The 24,058-nt window shown below is 45.5% G+C and overlaps 1 protein-coding gene across 1 annotated transcript in view; it reads left to right on the plus strand.

The window, feature by feature from the left end:
- The first annotated feature begins 2,022 nt into the window (after positions 1 to 2,022).
- The window catches only part of LOC138351750 (putative golgin subfamily A member 6-like protein 19), a 417,660-nt gene continuing 395,624 nt past the window's right edge, over positions 2,023 to 24,058 (plus strand). The window contains exon 1 of the mRNA XM_069303778.1: positions 2,023 to 2,191. Coding sequence (XP_069159879.1) covers positions 2,026 to 2,191 — 166 coding nt within the window. The 5' untranslated portion in view covers positions 2,023 to 2,025. The remainder of the gene's footprint in view (positions 2,192 to 24,058) is intronic.

The following is a 24,058-nucleotide window of genomic DNA, read 5'->3' on the forward strand; positions in this document are numbered from 1 at the left end:
AACCACCCGTTTATGAATGATAAATGGTTTACACACTACTCATGTAGGGAAACTGACCTGTGGGCTTTATTTTGCAATTTACATTAAACTTTATTGCATTTTAAACAGGAATTTATTTCTATGTTTATTTATTTCGATAGTAAACTGTATGATGTTTAAAAGGGACTGTATGATGTTTAAATTTCCCACAAATCTCTTTCCTTACACATTCTGGGGGGTTTATTATTTATATACTTCGTCTAGCAATAAAAATTGTTGATTGGTAGACATACACTACAGTATTAGACTACATATATTAGTAATTAAATGGGGAGGACTTATCTTGTATGGCTGATTTTGTCCTAGGCAACCAGATATGAACTCGGATGAAGAAGCCAGTTGATACACTTTGTTTGTGAAGCTGGCCGCCAACTCATGTACTGCAGTACTAGATAACTAGTAATTCTTGTTCCTCTTCAATTACACCTGTCAAAGGGCACACAATGTACTGGCAGTAATCCTAATATGACAGGTATATCAGAGGAAATAGAGGCAATTTAAATAATGAGAGGTGAATATCTATCACCTTGTTGTTTGTTCTCGCTTTGCATTCTGACCGGTTTACCCTATAGCTACATAACATTACTGACCAGAAATGAAAGATAATAAATGGGTTTCGGAGAACACTTCCCCTTATAGTAGACATATATCATGTGTTGACAATGAGAGCACTTTATTCACATAACACTGTGTTCCAAGGGAAATTATTGGGGCTAGATTTGCCCCAGCAAGACTGGTATAATGTTAATGGTGACTGCTCTCTCCATCCCTCTTTCCACTGATGCCTCTGCTATGTTGTCCAGATGTCAAGAAGGGAATGGAAGGCTTACATTTATTCTATTTTAGTACTGATAATTAAGTTGATTCAAGTGAAATGTTTTTAAGATGTTTACAGTCCAAAAACTATGGTATTAAGAAGATTTCCCATTAATATAGCTGGTGAATTTGCTGGTGAATTTGCATTGCTACAGTGATGTGGCAATGACATCCCCCGTTTTCTACTGCCAGAAATTTCCACTGTGTCTCATTTTCTATGTGTTAATTTGAGAGTTGGTAAATGGTGTCGGTTTTTCCAACAATTCACAACTGATGACGTCAGAACACTTCCAGAACATGTGCTTCACTGAGGCCTTTTGTTTGAACCACATCGCTGTAAATGCTTTACCTGCTTATATACAAATACAAATAAGCGCCAACAGAACCTAAACACCTAACCTAACAAATGCCTAAATATGCACAATTTGATAATATACTAATTTATATTTCAGAAAACTTCTGTTTTAAATGTACAAAATGTTAAACTGATGAATGTGTCTTATGGGTCAGCCACTGGATAGAATGGACTTGGTCTTTGGACGTGTTGCTAAGGTAAGTGAAGCGTAGCTCTCTAAACCTCTCCTACTCGGGCTTTGTTGTACTTGTTGTATTACAGTTTAACTATTCTCACGTTCACATTCTTTGTCGGATCTTGTCTTAAAAATTTTGAAGAGAGGTGGCTTCTGCAACTTCTTCTTCCAGTGCATACTGCTTGTTGACTACACATACAGGGTATGAGTATGTCCTTATCTTTTTCTATTAATTTGTGTTTCTATCCTCAACTTATGTTCTATTAATCTTTCTCTCATTAAAAACAAGCTGTCCCTGTTCACCTTGTACATTACACTCAGTATTTGATGTTATGATCAAATCCTCTCAGTTAGTTGGTTGTGAGGCGCAGTCCTCTTATAGCTTAACCTTCTTATTAACAGATCTCTACATTCTTTCATATTCTTTTATGCTCATTATTCTCACTGGACCTCTCCTGTTTGTAAAAGCATAAATAAGAACTGGCCATATTGAAGGAGAGTTTCCTGGTGATTCAACGCCCCACTACCTATCAGTGTGGGCGTTTAGCGCGGGTGTACTTAGTGCGTGGTGACCAGCCAGCCAGCCAGCGGTCATGCTGGGTGTTGTTTAGTGTGTAGTGAGAGTGTGGTGGTGAGAGTCATGTCTGTCTGTCTGCTGCCTCTCCTCTGTGTCCTGTTGGCCTGGTCAGCCGCCTTCCCAGAGGCCACCATGGACCACACGCAGGAGTTGGACCTGACAGCGACCGTCATTATTAACCAGATTGCTATACACCAGCTGCAGGAGGAGCAGCGAGGCGTCCAGGAAGGTGAGAGTAAGAGCAAAGTTACGTTCACAGTTCCTTGTGACTTATTTAATGAGTTAGAAAACTGAATATTAGCGGCTTATATATAAAAATCACGATAAGGCACCAGTACACATCATAAGGCACCAGTACACACCATAAGGCACCAGTACACACCATAAGACACCAGTACACACCATAAGGCACCAGTACATACCATAAGGCACCAGCACACACCATAAGGCACCAGTACATACCATAAGGCACCAGTACACACCATAAGGCACCAGTACACACCATAAGGCACCAGTACATACCATAAGGCACCAGTACACACCATAAGGCACCAGTACACACCATACGACACCAGTACCAACCATAAGGCACCAGTACATACCATAAGGCACTTGAACAAACCATAAGGCACCAGTACACACCAAAAAGCACCAGTACACACTATAAGGCCCCAGTACACACCATAAGGCACCAGTACACACCATAAGGCACCAGTACACACCATAAGGCACCAGTATATACCATAAGGCACCAGTACACACCATAAAGCACCAGTACACACCATATGACACCAGTACACACCATAAGGCACCAGTACGCACCATAAGGCGCCAGAACACACCATAAGGCACCAGTACACACCATAAGGCCCCAGTACACACCATAAGGCACCAGTACACACCATAAGGCACCGGTACACACCATAAGGTACGGGTACACACTATAAGGAACCAGTACACACCATAATGCACCAGTACACACCATAATGCACCAGTACACACAATAAGGTACCAGTACACACCATAATGCACCAGTACACACCATAAGGCACCAGTACACACCATAATGCACCAGTACACACCATAATGCACCAGTACACATCATATGGCACCAGTACACACTATAATGCACAAGTACACACAATAAGGTACCAGTACACACCATAAGGCACCAGTACACTCCATACGGCACCAGTATGCACCATAAGGCACCAGAACACACCATAAGGCACCAGTACACACAATAAGGTACGAGTACACACCATAAGGCACCAGTACACACCATAATGCACCAGTACACATCATAAGGCACCAGTACACATCATAATGCAACAGTACACACAATAAGGTACCAGTACACACTATAAGGCACCAGTACACGCCATAAGGCACCAGTGCACACCATAAGGCACCAGAACACACACCATAAGGCACCAGAACAAACCATAAGGCACCAGTACACACAATAAGGTACGAATACACACCATAAGGCACCAGTACACACCATAATGCAAGAGTACACATCATATGGCACCAGTACACACCATAAGGCACCAGTACACACCATAATGCACCAGTACACACCGTAAGGCACCAGTACACAATCAGGCACCATTACACACAATAATGCACCAGTACACACCATAAGGCACCAGTACACACCTTAAGGCAACAGTACACAGTATAAGACACCAGTACACACCATAAGGCACCAGTATACACCATAAGGTACCAGTACACACCATAAGGCACCAGTACACACCTTAAGGCAACAGTACACAGTATAAGGCACCAGTACACACCATAAGGAACCAGTACATACCATAAGGCACCAGTACACACCAAAAGGTACCAGTACACACTATAAGGCACCAGTACACAGTATAAGGCACCAGTACACACAATAAGGCACCAGTACACACCATACGGCACCAGTACACACTATAAGGCACCAGTACACACCATAAGGCACCAGTACACAGTATAAGGCACAAGTACACACTATAAGGCACCAGTATACACCATAAGGTACCAGTACACACCATAAGGTACCAGTACACACCATAAGGCATACGTACACACCTTAAGGCACCAGTACACACCATAAGGCACCAGCACACACCATAAGGCAGCAGTTCACACCATAAGGCACCAGTACACATGATAGAGCACCAGTACACACCATAATGCACCAGTACACACCATAAGGCACCAGTACACACCATAAGGCACCAGTACACATCATAAGGCACCAGTACACACCATAAGGCTCCAGTACAAACCATAAAGTACCAGTACACAGCATAAGGCACCAGCACCAGTACACACCATGAGGCACCAGTACACACCATAAAGTACCAGTATACACAATAAGGCACCAGCACCAGTACACACTATAAGGCACCAGTACACACTATAAGGCACCAGTACACACTATAAGACTCCAGTACACACTATAAGGCACCAGTACACAATATAAGGCACAAGTACACACTATAAGGCACCAGTACACATCATAAGGCATCAGTACACACTATAAGGCACCAGTACACACTATAAGGCATCAGTACATAGTATAAGGCACCAGTACACACTATTTGGCACAAGAACACACTTTAAAGCACCAGTACACACCATAAGGCACCAGAACACACTATAAGGCACCAGTAAACACTATAAGGCACCAGTGCGCACCATAAGGCACCAGTACACACCATAAGGCACCAGTACACACCATAAGGCACCAGTACACACCATAAGGCACCAGTACACACTATAAGGCACCAGTACACACGATAAGGCACCAGTACACACCATAAGGGAACAGTACACACCATAAGGCACCAGTACATACCATTAGGCACCAGTACACACCATAAGGCACCAGTACACACCATACGGCACCAGTACACACCATAAGGCACCAGTACACACCATAAGGCACCCGTACACACCAAAAGGTACCAGCACACACTATAAGGTACCAGTACATACCCTAAGGCACCAGTACACACTATAAGGCACCAGTACACACCATAAGACACCAGTACAAACCGTAAGGCACCAGTACATACCATAAGGCACTAGAACACACCATAAGGCATCAGTACACACCATAAGGCACCAGTACACACCATAAGGCCCCAGTACACACCATAAGGAACCAGTACACACCATAAGGCACCAGTATATACCATAAGGCACCAGTACACAACATAAGGCACCAGTACACACTATAAGACACCAGTACACACCATAAGGCACCAGTACGAACCATAAGGCACCAGAACACACAATAAAGCACCAGTACACAACATAAGGCCCCAGTACACACCATAAGGCACCAGTACACACCATAAGGCACCGGTACACACCATAAGGTACGAGTACACACTATAAGGCACCAGTACACACCATAAGACACCAGTATACACAATAAGGTACAAGTACACTCCATAAGGCACCAGTACACACCATAATGCACCCGTACACACCATGGCACCAGTACACACCATAAGACACCAGTACAAACCATAAGGCACCAGTACATACCATAAGGCACTAGAACACACCATAAGGCACCAGTACACGCCATAGGGCACCAGTACACACCATAAGGCACCAGAACACACCATAAGGCACCAGTACACACAATAAGGTACGAGTACACACCATAAGGCACCAGTACACACCATAATGCACCAGTACACATCATAAGGCACCAGTACACACCATAATGCACCAGTATACACAATAAGGTACCAGTACACACTATAAGGCACCAGTACACGCCATAAGGCACCAGTACACACCATAAGGCACCAGAACACACACCATAAGGCACCAGAACAAACCATAAGGCACCAGTACACACAATAAGGTACGAGTACACACAATAAGGCACCAGCACACACCATAATGCACCAGTACACATCATATGGCACCAGTACACACCATAAGGCACCAGTACACACCATAATGCACCAGTTCACACCGTAAGGCACCAGTACACAATAAGGCACTATTACACACAATAATGCACCAGTACACATCATAAAGCACCAGTACACACCATAAGGCACCAGTACACTCCATACGGCACCAGTACGCACCATAAGGCACCAGAACACACCATAAGGCACCAGTACACACCATAAAGCACCAGTACACACCATAAGGCCCCAGTACACACCATAAGGCACCTGTACACACCATAAGGCACCGGTACACACCATAAGGTACGAGTACACACTATAAGACACCAGTACACACCATAAGGCACCAGTACATACCATAAGGCACCAGCACACACCATAAGGCACCAGTACACACCATAAGACACCGGTACACACCATAAGGCACCAGTACGAACCATAAGGCACCAGAACACACCATAAGGCACCAGTACACACCATAAAGCACCAGTACACACCATAAGGCCCCAGTACACACCATAAGGCACCAGTACACACCATAAGGCACCGGTACACACCATAAGGTACGAGTACACACTATAAGGCACCAGTACACACCATAAGGCACCAGTATACACAATAAGGTACAAGTACACTCCAAAAGGCACCAGTACACACCATAATGCTCCAGTACACACCATAAGGCACCAGTACACACCATAAGACACCAGTACAAACCATAAGACACCAGTACATACCATAAGGCACTAGAACACACAATAAGGCACCAGTACACGCCATAAGGGAACAGTACACACCATAAGGCACCAGTACATACCATAAGGCACCAGTACACACCAAAAGGCACCGGTACACACCATAAGGCACCAGAACATACCATAAGGCACCAGTACACCCCATAAGGCACCAGTACACACCATACGACAAAAGTATCAACCATAAGGCACCAGTACATACCATAAGGCACTTAAACAAACCATAAGGCACCAGTACACACCAAAAAGCACCAGTACACACTATAAGGCCCCAGTACACACCATAAGGCACCAGTACACACCATAAGGCACCAGTATATACCATAAGGCACCAGTACACACCATAAAGCACCAGTACACACCATATGACACCATTACACACCATAAGGAACCAGTACGCACCATAAGGCGCCAGAACACACCATAAGGCACCAGTACACACCATAAGGCCCCAGTACACACCATAAGGCACCAGTACACACCATAAGGCACCGGTACACACCATAAGGTACGGGTACACACTATAAGGAACCAGTACACACCATAATGCACCAGTACACACCATAATGCACCAGTACACACAATAAGGTACCAGTACACACCATAATGCTCCAGTACACACCATAAGGCACCAGTACACACCATAATGCACCAGTACACACCATAATGCACCAGTACACATCATATGGCACCAGTACACACTATAATGCACAAGTACACACAATAAGGTACCAGTACACACCATAAGGCACCAGTACACTCCATACGGCACCAGTATGCACCATAAGGCACCAGAACACACCATAAGGCACCAGTACACACAATAAGGTACGAGTACACACCATAAGGCACCAGTACACACCATAATGCACCAGTACACATCATAAGGCACCAGTACACACCATAATGCACCAGTACACACAATAAGGTACCAGTACACACTATAAGGCACCAGTACACGCCATAAGGCACCAGTACACACCATAAGGCACCAGAACACACACCATAAGGCACCAGAACAAACCATAAGGCACCAGTACACACAATAAGGTACGAATACACACCATAAGGAACCAGTACACACCATAATGCAAGAGTACACATCATATGGCACCAGTACACACCATAAGGCACCAGTACACACCATAATGCACCAGTACACACCGTAAGGCACCAGTACACAATAAGGCACCATTACACACAATAATGCACCAGTACACACCATAAGGCACCAGTACACACCTTAAGGCAACAGTACACAGTATAAGACACCAGTACACACCATAAGGCACCAGTACACAACAAAAGGTACCAGTATACACCATAAGGTACCAGTACACACCATAAGGCACCAGTACACACCTTAAGGCAACAGTACACAGTATAAGGCACCAGTACACACCATAAGGCACCAGTACATACCATAAGGCACCAGTACACACCAAAAGGTACCAGTACACACTATAAGGCACCAGTACACAGTATAAGGCACCAGTACACACAATAAGGCACCAGTACACACCATACGGCACCAGTACACACTATAAGGCACCAGTACACACCATAAGGCACCAGTACACAGTATAAGGCACAAGTACACACTATAAGGCACCAGTATACACCATAAGGTACCAGTACACACCATAAGGTACCAGTACACACCATAAGGCATACGTACACACCTTAAGGCACCAGTACACACCATAAGGAACCAGTACACACCATAATGCAAGAGTACACATCATATGGCACCAGTACACACCATAAGGCACCAGTACACACCATAATGCACCAGTACACACCGTAAGGCACCAGTACACAATAAGGCACCATTACACACAATAATGCACCAGTACACACCATAAGGCACCAGTACACACCTTAAGGCAACAGTACACAGTATAAGACACCAGTACACACCATAAGGCACCAGTACACAACAAAAGGTACCAGTATACACCATAAGGTACCAGTACACACCATAAGGCACCAGTACACACCTTAAGGCAACAGTACACAGTATAAGGCACCAGTACACACCATAAGGCACCAGTACATACCATAAGGCACCAGTACACACCAAAAGGTACCAGTACACACTATAAGGCACCAGTACACAGTATAAGGCACCAGTACACACAATAAGGCACCAGTACACACCATACGGCACCAGTACACACTATAAGGCACCAGTACACACCATAAGGCACCAGTACACAGTATAAGGCACAAGTACACACTATAAGGCACCAGTATACACCATAAGGTACCAGTACACACCATAAGGTACCAGTACACACCATAAGGCATACGTACACACCTTAAGGCACCAGTACACACCATAAGGCACCAGCACACACCATAAGGCAGCAGTTCACACCATAAGGCACCAGTACACATGATAGAGCACCAGCACACACCATAATGCACCAGTACACTCCATAAGGCACCAGTACACACCATAAGGCACCAGTACACATCATTAGGCACCAGTACACACTATAAGGCTCCAGTACAAACCATAAAGTACCAGTACACACCATAAGGCACCAGCACCAGTACACACCATGAGGCACCAGTACACACCATAAAGTACCAGTATACACAATAAGGCACCAGCACCAGTACACACTATAAGGCACCAGTACACACTATAAGGCACCAGTACACACTATAAGACTCCAGTACACACTATAAGGCACCAGTACACAATATAAGGCACAAGTACACACTATAAGGCACCAGTACACATCATAAGGCATCAGTACACACTATAAGGCACCAGTACACACTATAAGGCATCAGTACATAGTATAAGGCACCAGTACACACTATTTGGCACAAGTACACACTATAAAGCACCAGTACACATCATAAGGCACCAGAACACACTATAAGGCACCAGTAAACACTATAAGGCACCAGTGCGCACCATAAGGCACCAGTACACACCATAAGGCAAAGTACACACCATAAGGCACCAGTACACACTATAAGGCACCAGTACACACTATAAGGCACCAGTACACACCATAAAGGAACAGTACACACCATAAGGCACCAGTACATACCATAAGGCACCAGTACACACCATGAGGCACCAGTACACACCATACGGCACCAGTACACACCATAAGGCACCAGTACACACCATAAGGCACCCGTACACACCAAAAGGTACCAGTACACACTATAAGGTACCAGTACATACCATAAGGCACAAGTACACACTATAAGGCACCAGTACACACCATAAGACACCAGTACAAACCGTAAGGCACCAGTACATACCATAAGGCACTAGAACACACCATAAGGCATCAGTACACACCATAAGGCACCAGTACACACCATAAGGCCCCAGTACACACCATAAGGAACCAGTACACACCATAAGGCACCAGTATATACCATAAGGCACCAGTAAACAACATAAGGCACCAGTACACACTATAAGACACCAGTACACACCATAAGGCACCAGTACGAACCATAAGGCACCAGAACACACCATAAGGCACCAGTACACACCATAAAGCACAAGTACACACCATAAGGCCCCAGTACACACCATAAGGCACCAGTACACACCATAAGGCACCGGTACACACCATAAGGTACGAGTACACACTATAAGGCACCAGTACACACCATAAGGCACCAGTATACACAATAAGGTACAAGTACACTCCATAAGGCACCAGTACACACCATAATGCACCAGTACACACCATAAGGCACCAGTACACACCATAAGACACCAGTACAAACCATAAGGCACCAGTACATACCATAAGGCACAAGAACACACCATAAGGCACCAGTACACGCCATAAGGCACCAGTACACACCATAAGGCACCAGAACACACCATAAGGCACCAGTACACACAATAAGGTACGAGTACACACCATAAGGCACCAGTACACACCATAATGCACCAGTACACATCATAGGGCACCAGTACACACCATAATGCACCAGTACACACAATAAGGTACCAGTACACACTATAAGGCACCAGTACACGCCATAAGGCACCAGTACACACCATAAGGCACCAGAACACTCACCATCAGGCACCAGAACAAACCATAAGGCACCAGTACACACAATAAGGTACGAATACACACCATAAGGCACCAGTACACACCATAATGCACCAGTACACATCATATGGCACCAGTACACACCATAAGGCACCAGTACACACCATAATGCACCAGTACACTCCGTAAGGCACCAGTACACAATAAGGCACCATTACACACAATAATGCACCAGTGCACACCATAAGGCACCAGTACACACTTTAAGGCAACAGTACACAGTATAAGACACCAGTACACACCATAAGGCACCAGTACACACCAAAAGGTACCAGTATACACCATAAGGTACCAGTACACACCAATAGGCACCAGTACACACCTTAAGGCAACAGTACACAGTATAAGGCACCAGTACACACCATAAGGCACCAGTACATACCATAAGGCACCAGTACACACCAAAAGGTACCAGTACACACTATAAGGCACCAGTACACAGTATAAGGCACCAGTACACACTATAAGGCACCAGTACACACCATACGGCACCATTACACACTATAAGGCACCATTACACACCATAAGGCACCAGTACACAGTATAAGGCACAAGTACACACTATAAGGCACCAGTATACACCATAAGGTACCAGTACACACCATAAGGTACCAGTACACACCATAAGGCATACGTACACACCTTAAGGCACCAGTACACACCATAATGCACCAGTACACACCATAAGGCACCAGTACACACCATAAGGCACCAGTACACATCATAAGGCACCAGTACACACCATAAGGCTCCAGTACAAACCATAAAGTACCAGTAGACACCATAAGGCACCAGCACCAGTACTCACCATGAGGCACCAGTACACACCATAAAGTACCAGTATACAAAATAAGGCACCAGCACCAGTACACACTATAAGGCACCAGTACACACTATAAGGCACCAGTACACACTATAAGGCACCAGTACACACTATAAGACTCCAGTACACACTATAAGGCACCAGTACACAATATAAGGCACAAGTACACACTATAAGGCACCAGTACACAATATAAGGCACAAGTACACACTATAAGGCACCAGTACACATCATAAGGTATCAGTACATAGTATAAGGCACCAGTACACACTATTTGGCACAAGTACACACTATAAAGCACCAGTACACACCATAAGGCACCAGAACACACTATAAGGCACCAGTAAACACTATAAGGCAAAGTACACACCATAAGTCACCAGTTCACACTATAAGGCAAAGTACACACCATAAGTCACCAGTTCACACTATAAGGCACCAGTACACACTATAAGGCACCAGTACACACCATAAGGGAACAGTACTTACCATAAGGCACCAGTACATACCATAAGGCACGAGTACACACCATAAGGCACCAGTACACACCATACGGCACCAGTACACACCATAATGCACCAGTACACACCATAAGGCACCAGTGCACACCAAAAGGTACCAGTACACACTATAAGGTACCAGTACATACCAAAAGGCACCAGTACACACCATAAGGCACCAGTACACACCATAAGACACCAGTACAAACCGTAAGGCACCAGTACATACCATAAGGCACTAGAACACACCATAAGGCATCAGTACACACACCATAAAGCACCAGTACACACCATAAGGCCCCAGTACACACCATAAGGAACCAGTACACACCGTAAGGCACCAGTACGAACCATAAGGCACCAGAACACACCATAAGGCACCAGTACACACCATAAAGCACAAGTACACACCATAAGGCCCCAGTACACACCATAAGGCACCAGTACACACCATAAGGCACCGGTACACACCATAAGGAACGAGTACACACTATAAGGCACCAGTACACACCATAAGGCACCAGTATACACAATAAGGTACAAGTACACTCCATAAGGCACCAGTACACACCATAATGCACCAGTACACACTATAAGGCACCAGTACACACCATAAGACACCAGTACAAACCATAAGGCACCAGTACATACCATAAGGCACTAGAACACACCATAAGGCACCAGTACACACCATAAGACACCAGTACACACAATAAGGTACGAGTACACACCATAAGGCATCAGTACACACCATAATGCACCAGTACACATCATAAGGCACCAGTACACACCATAATGCACCAGTACACACAATAAGGTACCAGTACACACTATAAGGCACCAGTACACGCCATAAGGCACCAGTACACACCATAAGGCACCAGAACACACACCATAGGGCACCAGTACAAACCATAAGGCACCAGTACACACAATAAGGTACGAGTACACATTATAAGGCACCAGTACACACCATAATGCACCAGTACACATCATATGGCACCAGTACACACCGTAAGGCATCAGTACACAATAAGGCACCATTACAAACAATAATGCACCAGTACACACCATAAAGCACCAGTACACACCATAAGGCGCCAGTACACTCCATACGGCACCAGTACGCACCATAAGGCACCAGAACACACCATAAGGCACCAGTACACACCATAAAGCACCAGTACACACTATAAGGCCCCAGTACACACCATAAGGCACCTGTACACACCATAAGGCACCGGTACACACCATAAGGTACGAGTACACACTATAAGACACCAGTACACATTATAAGGCACCAGTACATACCATAAGGCACCAGAACACACCATAAGGCACCAGTACACACCATAAGGCACCAGTACACACCATAAGGCACCAGTACACACCATTAGACACCAGTACAAACCATAAGGCACCAGTACATACCATAAGGCACTAGAACAAACCATAACGCACCAGTACACACCAAAAAGCACCAGTACACACTATAAGGCCCCAGTTCACACCATAAGGCACCAGTACACACCATAAAGCACCAGTACACACCATATGACACAAGTACACACCATAAGGCACCAGTACGCACTATAAGGCGCCAGAACACACCATAAGGCACCAGTACACACCATAAAGCACCAGTACACACCATAAGGCCCCAGTACACACCATAAGGCACCAGTACACACCATAAGGCACCGGTACACACCATAAGGTACGGGTACACACTATAAGGAACCAGGACACACTATAAGGCACCAGTACACACCATAATGCACCAGTACACACAATAAGGTACCAGTACACACCATAATGCACCAGTACACACCATAAGGCACCAGTACACACCATAATGCACCAGTAGACACCATAATGCACCAGTACACATCATATGGCACCAGTATCCACTATAATGCACCAGTACACACAATAAGGTACCAGTACACACCATAAGGCACCAGAACACACCATAAGGCACCAGTACACACAATAAGGTACGAGTACACCCCATAAGGCACCAGTACACACCATAATGCACCAGTACACATCATAAGGCACCAGTACACACCATAAGGCACCAGTACACACCATAATGTACCAGTACACACCATAAGGCACCAGAACACACACCATAAGGCACCAGAACACACCATAAGGCACCAATACACACAATAAGGTACGAGTACACACCATAAGGCACCAGTACACACAATAAGGTACGAGTACACACCATAATGCACCAGTACACATCATATTGCACCAGTACACACCATAAGGCACCAGTACACACCATAATGCACCAGTAAACACCATAATGCACCAGTACACACCATAATGCACCAGTACACACCAAAAGGCACCAGTACACTCAATACGGCACCAGTACACACCATAAGGCACCGGTACACACCACAAGGCACCAGTACACACCATAAGGCACCGGTACACACCATAAGGCACCGGTACACACCATAAGTCACTGGTACACACCATAAGGCACCAATACATACCATAAGGCGCCAGTACACACTATAAGGTACGAGTACACACCATAAGGCACCAGTACACACAATAAGGTACGAGAACACACCATAATGCACCAGTACACATCATATTGCACCAGTACACGCCATAAGGCACCAGTAAACAGCAAAAGGTACCAATACACATCATAAGGTACCAGTACACACCATAAGGCACCAGTACACACCTTAAGGCAACAGTACACAGTATAAGGCACCAGTACACACCATAAGGCACCAGTACATACCATAAGGCACCAGTACACACCAAAAGGTACCAGTACACACTATATGGCACTAGTACACAGTATAAGGCACCAGTACACACTATAATGCACCAGTACACACCATCCGGCACCAGTACACACTATAAGGCACCAACACACACCATAAGGCACCAGTACACAGTATAAGGCACAAGTACACACTATAAGGCACCAGTATACACCATAAGGTACCAGTACACACCATAAGGTACCAGTACACACCTTAAGGCACCAGTACACACCATAAGGCACCAGCACACACCATAAGGCACCAGTTCACACCATAAGGCAGCAGTACACATGATAGAGCACCAGTACACACCATAATGCACCAGTACACACCATAAGGCACCAGTACACACCATAAGTCACCAGTACACACCATAAGGTACCAGTACACACCATAAGGCTCCAGTACACACCATAAAGTACTAGTACACACCATAAGGCACCAGCACCAGTACACACCATGAGGAACCAGTACATACCATAAAGTACCAGTATACACAATAAGGCACCAGCACCAGTACACACTATAAGGCACCAATACACACTATAAGGCACCAGTACACACTATAGGACTCCAGTACACACTATAAGGCACCAGTACACAATATAAGGCACAAGTACACACTATAAGGCACCAGTACACATCATAATGCATCAGTACACACTATAAGGAATCAGTACATAGTATAAGGCACCAGTACACACTATTTGGCACAAGTACACACTATAAAGCACCAGTACACACCATAAGGCACCAGAACACACTATAAGGCACCAGTAAACACTATAAGGCACCAGTACGCACCATAAGGCAATAGTACACACCATAAGGCAAAGTACACACCATAAGGCACCAGTACACACTATAAGGCACCAGTACACACTATAAGGCACCAGTACACACCATAAGGGAACAGTACACACCATAAGGCACCAGTACATACCATAAAGCACCAGCACACACCATAAGGCACCAGTACACACCATAAGGCACCAGTAGACACTATAAGGCACCAGTACACACTATAAGGCACCAGTACACGCCATAAGGTACCAGTACACACTAAAAGGCACCAGTACATACCATAAGGCACCAGCACACACCATAAGGCACCAGTACATACCATAAGGCACCAGTACACACCATAAGGCACCAGTACACACCATAAGACACCAGTACACACCATAAGGCACCAGTATGAACCATAAGGCACCAGAACACACCATAAGGCACCAGTACACACCATAAAGCACCAGTACACACCATAAGGCCCCAGTACACACCATTAGGCACCAGTACACACCATAAGGCACCGGTACACACTATAAGGTACGAGTACACTCCATAAGGCACCAGTACACACCTTAAGGCAACAGTACACAGTATAAGGCACCAGTACACACCATAAGGCACCAGTACACACCAAAAGGTACCAGTACACACCATAAGGTACCAGTACACACCATAAGGCACCAGTACACACCTTAAGGCAACAGTACACAGTATAAGGCACCAGTGCACACCATAAGGCACCAGTACATACCATAAGGCACCAGTACACACCAAAAGGTACCAGTACACACTATAATGCACTAGTACACAGAATAAGGCACCAGTACACACTATAATGCATCAGTACACACCATCCGGCACCAGTACACACTATAAGGCACCAACACACACCATAAGGCACCAGTGCACAGTATAAGGCACAAGTACACACTATAAGGCACCAGTATACACCATAAGGTACCAGTACACACCATAAGGTACCAGTACACACCTTAAGGCACCAGTACACACCATAAGGCACCAGCACACACCATAAGGCTCCAGTTCACACCATAAGGCACCAGTACACATGATAGAGCACCAGTACACACCATAATGCACCAGTACACACCATAAGGCACCAGTACACACCATAAGGCAACAGTACACACCATAAGGCACCAGTACACACCATAAGGCTCCAGTACACACCATAAAGTACCAGTACACACCATAAGGCACCAGCACCAGTACACACCATGAGGCACCAATACACACCATAAAGTACCAGTATACACAATAAGGCACCAGCACCAGTACACACTATAAGGCACCAATACACACTATAAGGCACCAGTACACACTATAAGACTCCAGTACACACTATAAGGCACCAGTACACAATATAAGGCACAAGTACACACTATATGGCACCAGTACACATCATAATGCATCAGTACACACTATAAGGCATCAGTACATAGTATAAGGCACCAGTACACACTATTTGGCACAAGTACACACTATAAAGCACCAGTACACACCATAAGGCACCTGAACACACTATAAGGCACCAGTAAACACTATATGGCACCAGTACGCACCATAAGGCAATAGTACACACCATAAGGCAAAGTACACATCATAAGGCACCAGTACACACTATAAGGCACCAGTACACACTATAAGGCACCAGTACACACCATAAGGGAACAGTACACACCATAAGGCACCAGTACATACCATAAGGCACCAGCACACACCATAAGGCACCAGTACACACCATAAGGCACCAGTACACACCATAAGGCACCAGTACACACCATAAGACACCAGTACAAACCATAAGGCACCAGTACATACCATAAGGCACTAGAACAAACCATAACGCACCAGTACACACCAAAAAGCACCAGTACACACTATAAGGCCCCAGTTCACACCATAAGGCACCAGTACACACCATAAGGCACCAGTATATACCATAAGGCACCAGTACACACCATAAAGCACCAGTACAGACCATATGACACAAGTACACACCATAAGGCACCAGTACGCACTATAAGGCGCCAGAACACACCATAAGGCACCAGTACACAATATAAAGCACCAGTACACACCATAAGGCCCCAGTACACACCATAAGGCACCAGTACACACTATAAGGCACCGGTACACACCATAAGGTACGGGTACACACTATAAGGAACCAGTACACACCATAAGGCACCAGTACACACCATAATGCACCAGTACACACAATAAGGTACCAGTACACACCATAATGCACCAGTACACACCATAAGGCACCAGTACACACCATAATGCACCAGTACACACCATAATGCACCAGTACACATCATATGGCACCAGTACACACTATAATGCACCAGTACACACAATAAGGTACCAGTACACACCATAAGGCACCAGTACACTCCATACGGCACCAGTACGCACCATAAGGCACCAGAACACACCATAAGGCACCAGAACACACAATAAGGTACGAGTACACACCATAAGGCACCAGTACACACCATAATGCACCAGTACACATCATAAGGCATCAGTACACACCTTAATGTACCAGTTCACACAATAAGGTACCAGTACACACTATAAGGCACCAGTACACGCCATAAGGCACCAGTACACACCATAAGGCACCAGAACACACACCATAAGGCACCAGAACACACCATAAGGGACCAATACACACAATAAGGTACGAGTACACACCATAAGGCACCAGTTCACACAATAAGGTACGAGTACACACCATAATGCACCAGTACACATCATATTGCACCAGTACACTCCATAAGGCACCAGTACACACCATAATGCACCAGTACACACCATAATGCACCAGTACACATTATAATGCACCAGTACACACCAAAAGGCACCAGTACACTCCATACGGCACCAGTACACACCATAAGGCACTGGTACACACCATAAGGCACCAGTACACACCATAAGGCACCAGTACACACCATAAGGCACCGGTACACACCATAAGTCACCAGTACACACCATAGGGCACCAGTACATACCATAAGGCGCCAGTACACACCATAATGTACGAGTACACACCATAATGCACCAGTACACATCATATTGCACCAGTACACACCATAAGGCACCAGTACACACCAAAAGGTACCAATACACACCATAAGGTACCAGTACACACCATAAGGCACCAGTACACACCTTAAGGCAACAGTACACAGTATAAGGCACCAGTACACACCATAAGGCACCAGTACACACCAAAAGGTACCAGTACACACTATAAGGTACCAGTACACACCATAAGGCACCAGTACACACCTTAAGGCAACAGTACACAGTATAAGGCACCAGTACACACCATAAGGCACCAGTACATACCATAAGGCACCAGTACACACCAAAAGGTACCAGTACACACTATAAGGCACTAGTACACAGTATAAGGCACCAGTACACACTATAATGCACCAGTACACACCATCCAGCACCAGTACACACCATAATGCACCAGTACACACAATAAGGTACCAGTACACACCATAATGCTCCTGTACAGACCATAAGGCACCAGTACACACCATAATGCACCAGTACACACCATAATGCACCAGTACACATCATATGGCACCAGTACACACTATAATGCACCAGTACACACAATAAGGTACCAGTACACACCATAAGGCACCAGTACACTCCATACGGCACCAGTACGCACCATAAGGGACCAGAACACACCATAAGGCACCAGTACACACAATAAGGTACGAGTACACACCATAAGGCACCAGTACACACCATAATGCACCAGTACACATCATAAGGCACCAGTACACATCATAATGTACCAGTACACACAATAAGGTACCAGTACACACTATAAGGCACCAGTACACGCCATAAGGCACCAGTACACACCATAAGGCACCAGAACACACACCATAAGGCACCAGAACACACCATAAGGCACCAATACACACAATAAGGTACGAGTACACACCATAAGGCACCAGTACACACAATAAGGTACGAGTACACACCATAATGCACCAGTACACATCATATTGCACCAGTACACACCATAAGGCACCAGTACACACAATAATGCACCAGTACACACCAAAAGGCACCAGTACACTCCATACGGCACCAGTACATACCATAAGGCACCGGTACACACCATAAGGCACCAGTACACACCATAAGGCACTGGTACACACCATAAGGCACCGGTACACACCATAAGTCACCGGTACACACCATATTGCACCAGTACATACCATCAGGCGCCAGTACACACCATAAGGTACGAGTACACACCATAAGGCACCAGTACACACAATAAGATACGAGTACACACCATAATGCACCAGTACACATCATATTGCACCAGTACACACCATAAGGCACCAGTACACACCAAAAGGTACCAATACACACCATAAGGCACCAGTACACACCTTAAGGCAACAGTACACAGTATAAGGCACCAGTACACACCATAAGGCACCAGTACATACCATAAGGCACCAGTACACACCAAAAGGTACCAGTACACACTATAAGGCACTAGTACACAGTATAAGGCATCAGTACACACTATCATGCACCAGTACACACCATAAGGCACCAGTACACACAATAAGGTACGAGTACACACCATATTGCACCAGTACACATCATATTGCACCAGTACACACCATAAGGCACCAGTACACACCAAAAGGTACCAGTACACACCATAAGGTACCAGTACACACCATAAGGCACCAGTACACACCTTAAGGCAACAGTACACAGTATAAGGCACCAGTACACACCATAAGGCACCAGTACATACCATAAGGCACCAGTACACACCAAAAGGTACCAGTACACACTATAAGGCACTAGTACACAGTATAAGGCACCAGTACACACTATAATGCACCAGTACACACCATCCGGCACCAGTACACACTATAAGGTACCAACACACACCATAAGGCACCAGTACACAGTATAAGGCACAAGTACACACTATAAGGCACCAGTATACACCATAAGGTACCAGTACACACCATAAGGTACCAGTACACACCTTAAGGCACCAGTACACACCATAAGGCACCAGCACACACCATAAGGCACCAGTTCACACCATAAGGCAGCAGTACACATGATACAGCACCAGTACACACCATAATGCACCAGTACACACCATAAGGCACCAGTACACACCATAAGGCAACAGTACACACCATAAGGCACCAGTACACACCATAAGGCTCCAGTACACACCATAAAGTACCAGTGCACACCATAAGGCACCAGCACCAGTACACACCATGAGGAACCAGTACACACCATAAAGTACCAGTATACACAATAAGGCACCAGCACCAGTACACACTATAAGGCACCAATACACTCTATAAGGCACCAGTACACACTATAGGATTCCAGTACACACTATAAGGCACCAGTACACAATATAAGGCACAAGTACACACTATAAGGCACCAGTACACATCATAATGCATCAGTACACACTATAAGGCATCAGAACATAGTATAAGGCACCAGTACACACTATTTGGCACAAGTACACACTATAAAGCACCAGTACACACCATAAGGCACCAGAACACACTATAAGGCACCAGTAAACACTATAAGGCACCAGTACGCACCATAAGGGAACAGTACACACCATAAGGCACCAGTACATACCATAAGGCACCAGCACACACCATAAGGCACCAGTACACACCATAAGGCACCAGTACACACTATAAGGCACCAGTACACACTATAAGGCACCAGTACACACCATAAGGTACCAGTACACACTATAAGGCACCAGTACATACCATAAGGCACCAGAACACACCATAAGGCACCAGTACACACCATAAGGCACCGGTACACACCATAAGGTACGAGTACACTCCATAAGGCACCAGTACACACCTTAAGGCAACAGTACACAGTATAAGGCACCAGTACACACCATAAGGCACCAGTACACACCAAAAGGTACCAGTACACACCATAAGGTACCAGTACACACCATAAGGCACCAGTACACACCTTAAGGCAACAGTACACAGTATAAGGCACCAGTGCACACCATAAGGCACCAGTACATACCATAAGGCACCAGTACACACCAAAAGGTACCAGTACACACTATAAGGCACTAGTACACAGTATAAGGCACCAGTACACACTATAATGCAGCAGTACACACCATCCGGCACCAGTACACACTATAAGGCACCAACACACACCATAAGGCACCAGTACACAGTATAAGGCACAAGTACACACTATAAGGCACCAGTATACACCATAAGGTACCAGTACACACTATAAGGTACCAGTACACACCTTAAGGCACCAGTTCACACCATAAGGCACCAGCACACACCATAAGGCACCAGTTCACACCATAAGGCACCAGTACACATGATAGAGCACCAGTACACACCATAATGCACCAGTACACACCATAAGGCACCAGTACACACCATAAGGCACCAGTACACACCATAAGGCACCAGTACACACCATAAGGCTCCAGTACACACCATAAAGTACCAGTACACACCATAAGGCACCAGCACCAGTACGCACCATGAGGCACCAGTACACACCATAAAGTACCAGTATACACAATAAGGCACCAGCACCAGTACACACTATAAGGCACCAATACACACTATAAGGCACCAGTACACAATATAAGGCACAAGTACACACTATATGGCACCAGTACACATCATAATGCATCAGTACACACTATAAGGCATCAGTACATAGTATAAGGCGCCAGTACACACTATTTGGCACAAGTACACACTATAAAGCCCCAGTACACACCATAAGGCAATAGTACACACCATAAGGCAAAGTACACACCATAAGGCACCAGTACACACTATAAGGCACCAGTACACACTATAAGGCACCAGTACGCACCATAAGGCAATAGTACACACCATAAGGCAAAGTACACACCATAAGGCACCAGTACACACTATAAGGCACCAGTACACACTATAAGGCACCAGTACACACCATGAGGGAACAGTAAACACCATAAGGCACCAGTACATACCATAAGGCACCAGCACACACCATAAGGCACCAGTACATACCATAATGCACCAGTACACACCATAAGGCACCAGTACACACCACAAGACACCAGAACACACCATAAGGCACCAGTACACACCATAAAGCACCAGTACACACCATAAGGCCCCAGTACACACCATAAGGCACCAGTACACACCATAAGGCACCGGTACACACCATAAGGTACGAGTACACTCCATAAGGCACCAGTACACACCATAATGCACCAGTACACACTATAAGGCACCAGTACACACCATAAGACACCAGTACAAACCATAAGGCACCAGTACATACCATAAGGCACTAGAACACACCATAAGGCACCAGTACACGCCATAAGGCATCAGTACACACCATAAGGCACCAGAACACACCATAAGGCACCAGTACACACCATAATGCACCAGTACACACAATAAGGTACCAGTACACACTATAAGGCACTAGTACACGCCATAAGGCACCAGTACACACCATAAGGCACCAGAACACACACCATAAGGCACCAGAACAAACCATAAGGCACCAGTACACACAATAAGGTACGAGTACAAACCATAAGGCACCAGTACATACCATAATGCACCAGTACACATCATATGGCACCAGTACACACCATAAGGCACCAGTACACACCATAAAGCACCAGTACACACCATAAGGCACCAGAACACACCATAAGGCACCAGTACACACCATAAAGCACCAGTACACACCATAAGGCCCCAGTACACACCATAAGGCACCTGTACACACCATAAGGCACCGGTACACACCATGAGGTACGAGTACACACTATAAGACACCAGTACACACCATACGGCACCAGTACATACCATAAGGCACCGGCACACACCATAAGGCCCCAGTACATACCATAAGGCACCAGTACACACCATAAGGCACCAGTACACACCATAAGACACCAGTTTAAACCATAAGGCACCAGTACATACCATAAGGCACTAGAACAAACCATAAGGCACCAGTACACACCAAAAAGCACCAGTACACACTATAAGGCCCCAGTACACACCATAAGGCACCAGTACACACCATAAGGCACCAGTATATACCATAAGGCACCAGTACACACCATAAAGCACCAGTACACACCATAAGGCCCCAGTACACATTATAAGGCACCAGTACACACCATAAGGCACCAGTACACACCATATGACACCAGTACACACCTTAAGGCAACAGTACACAGTATAAGGCACCAGTACACACCATAAGGCACC

This window comes from Procambarus clarkii, chromosome 50 (assembly GCF_040958095.1).
Source record: "Procambarus clarkii isolate CNS0578487 chromosome 50, FALCON_Pclarkii_2.0, whole genome shotgun sequence".
Taxonomy (NCBI): domain Eukaryota; kingdom Metazoa; phylum Arthropoda; class Malacostraca; order Decapoda; family Cambaridae; genus Procambarus; species Procambarus clarkii.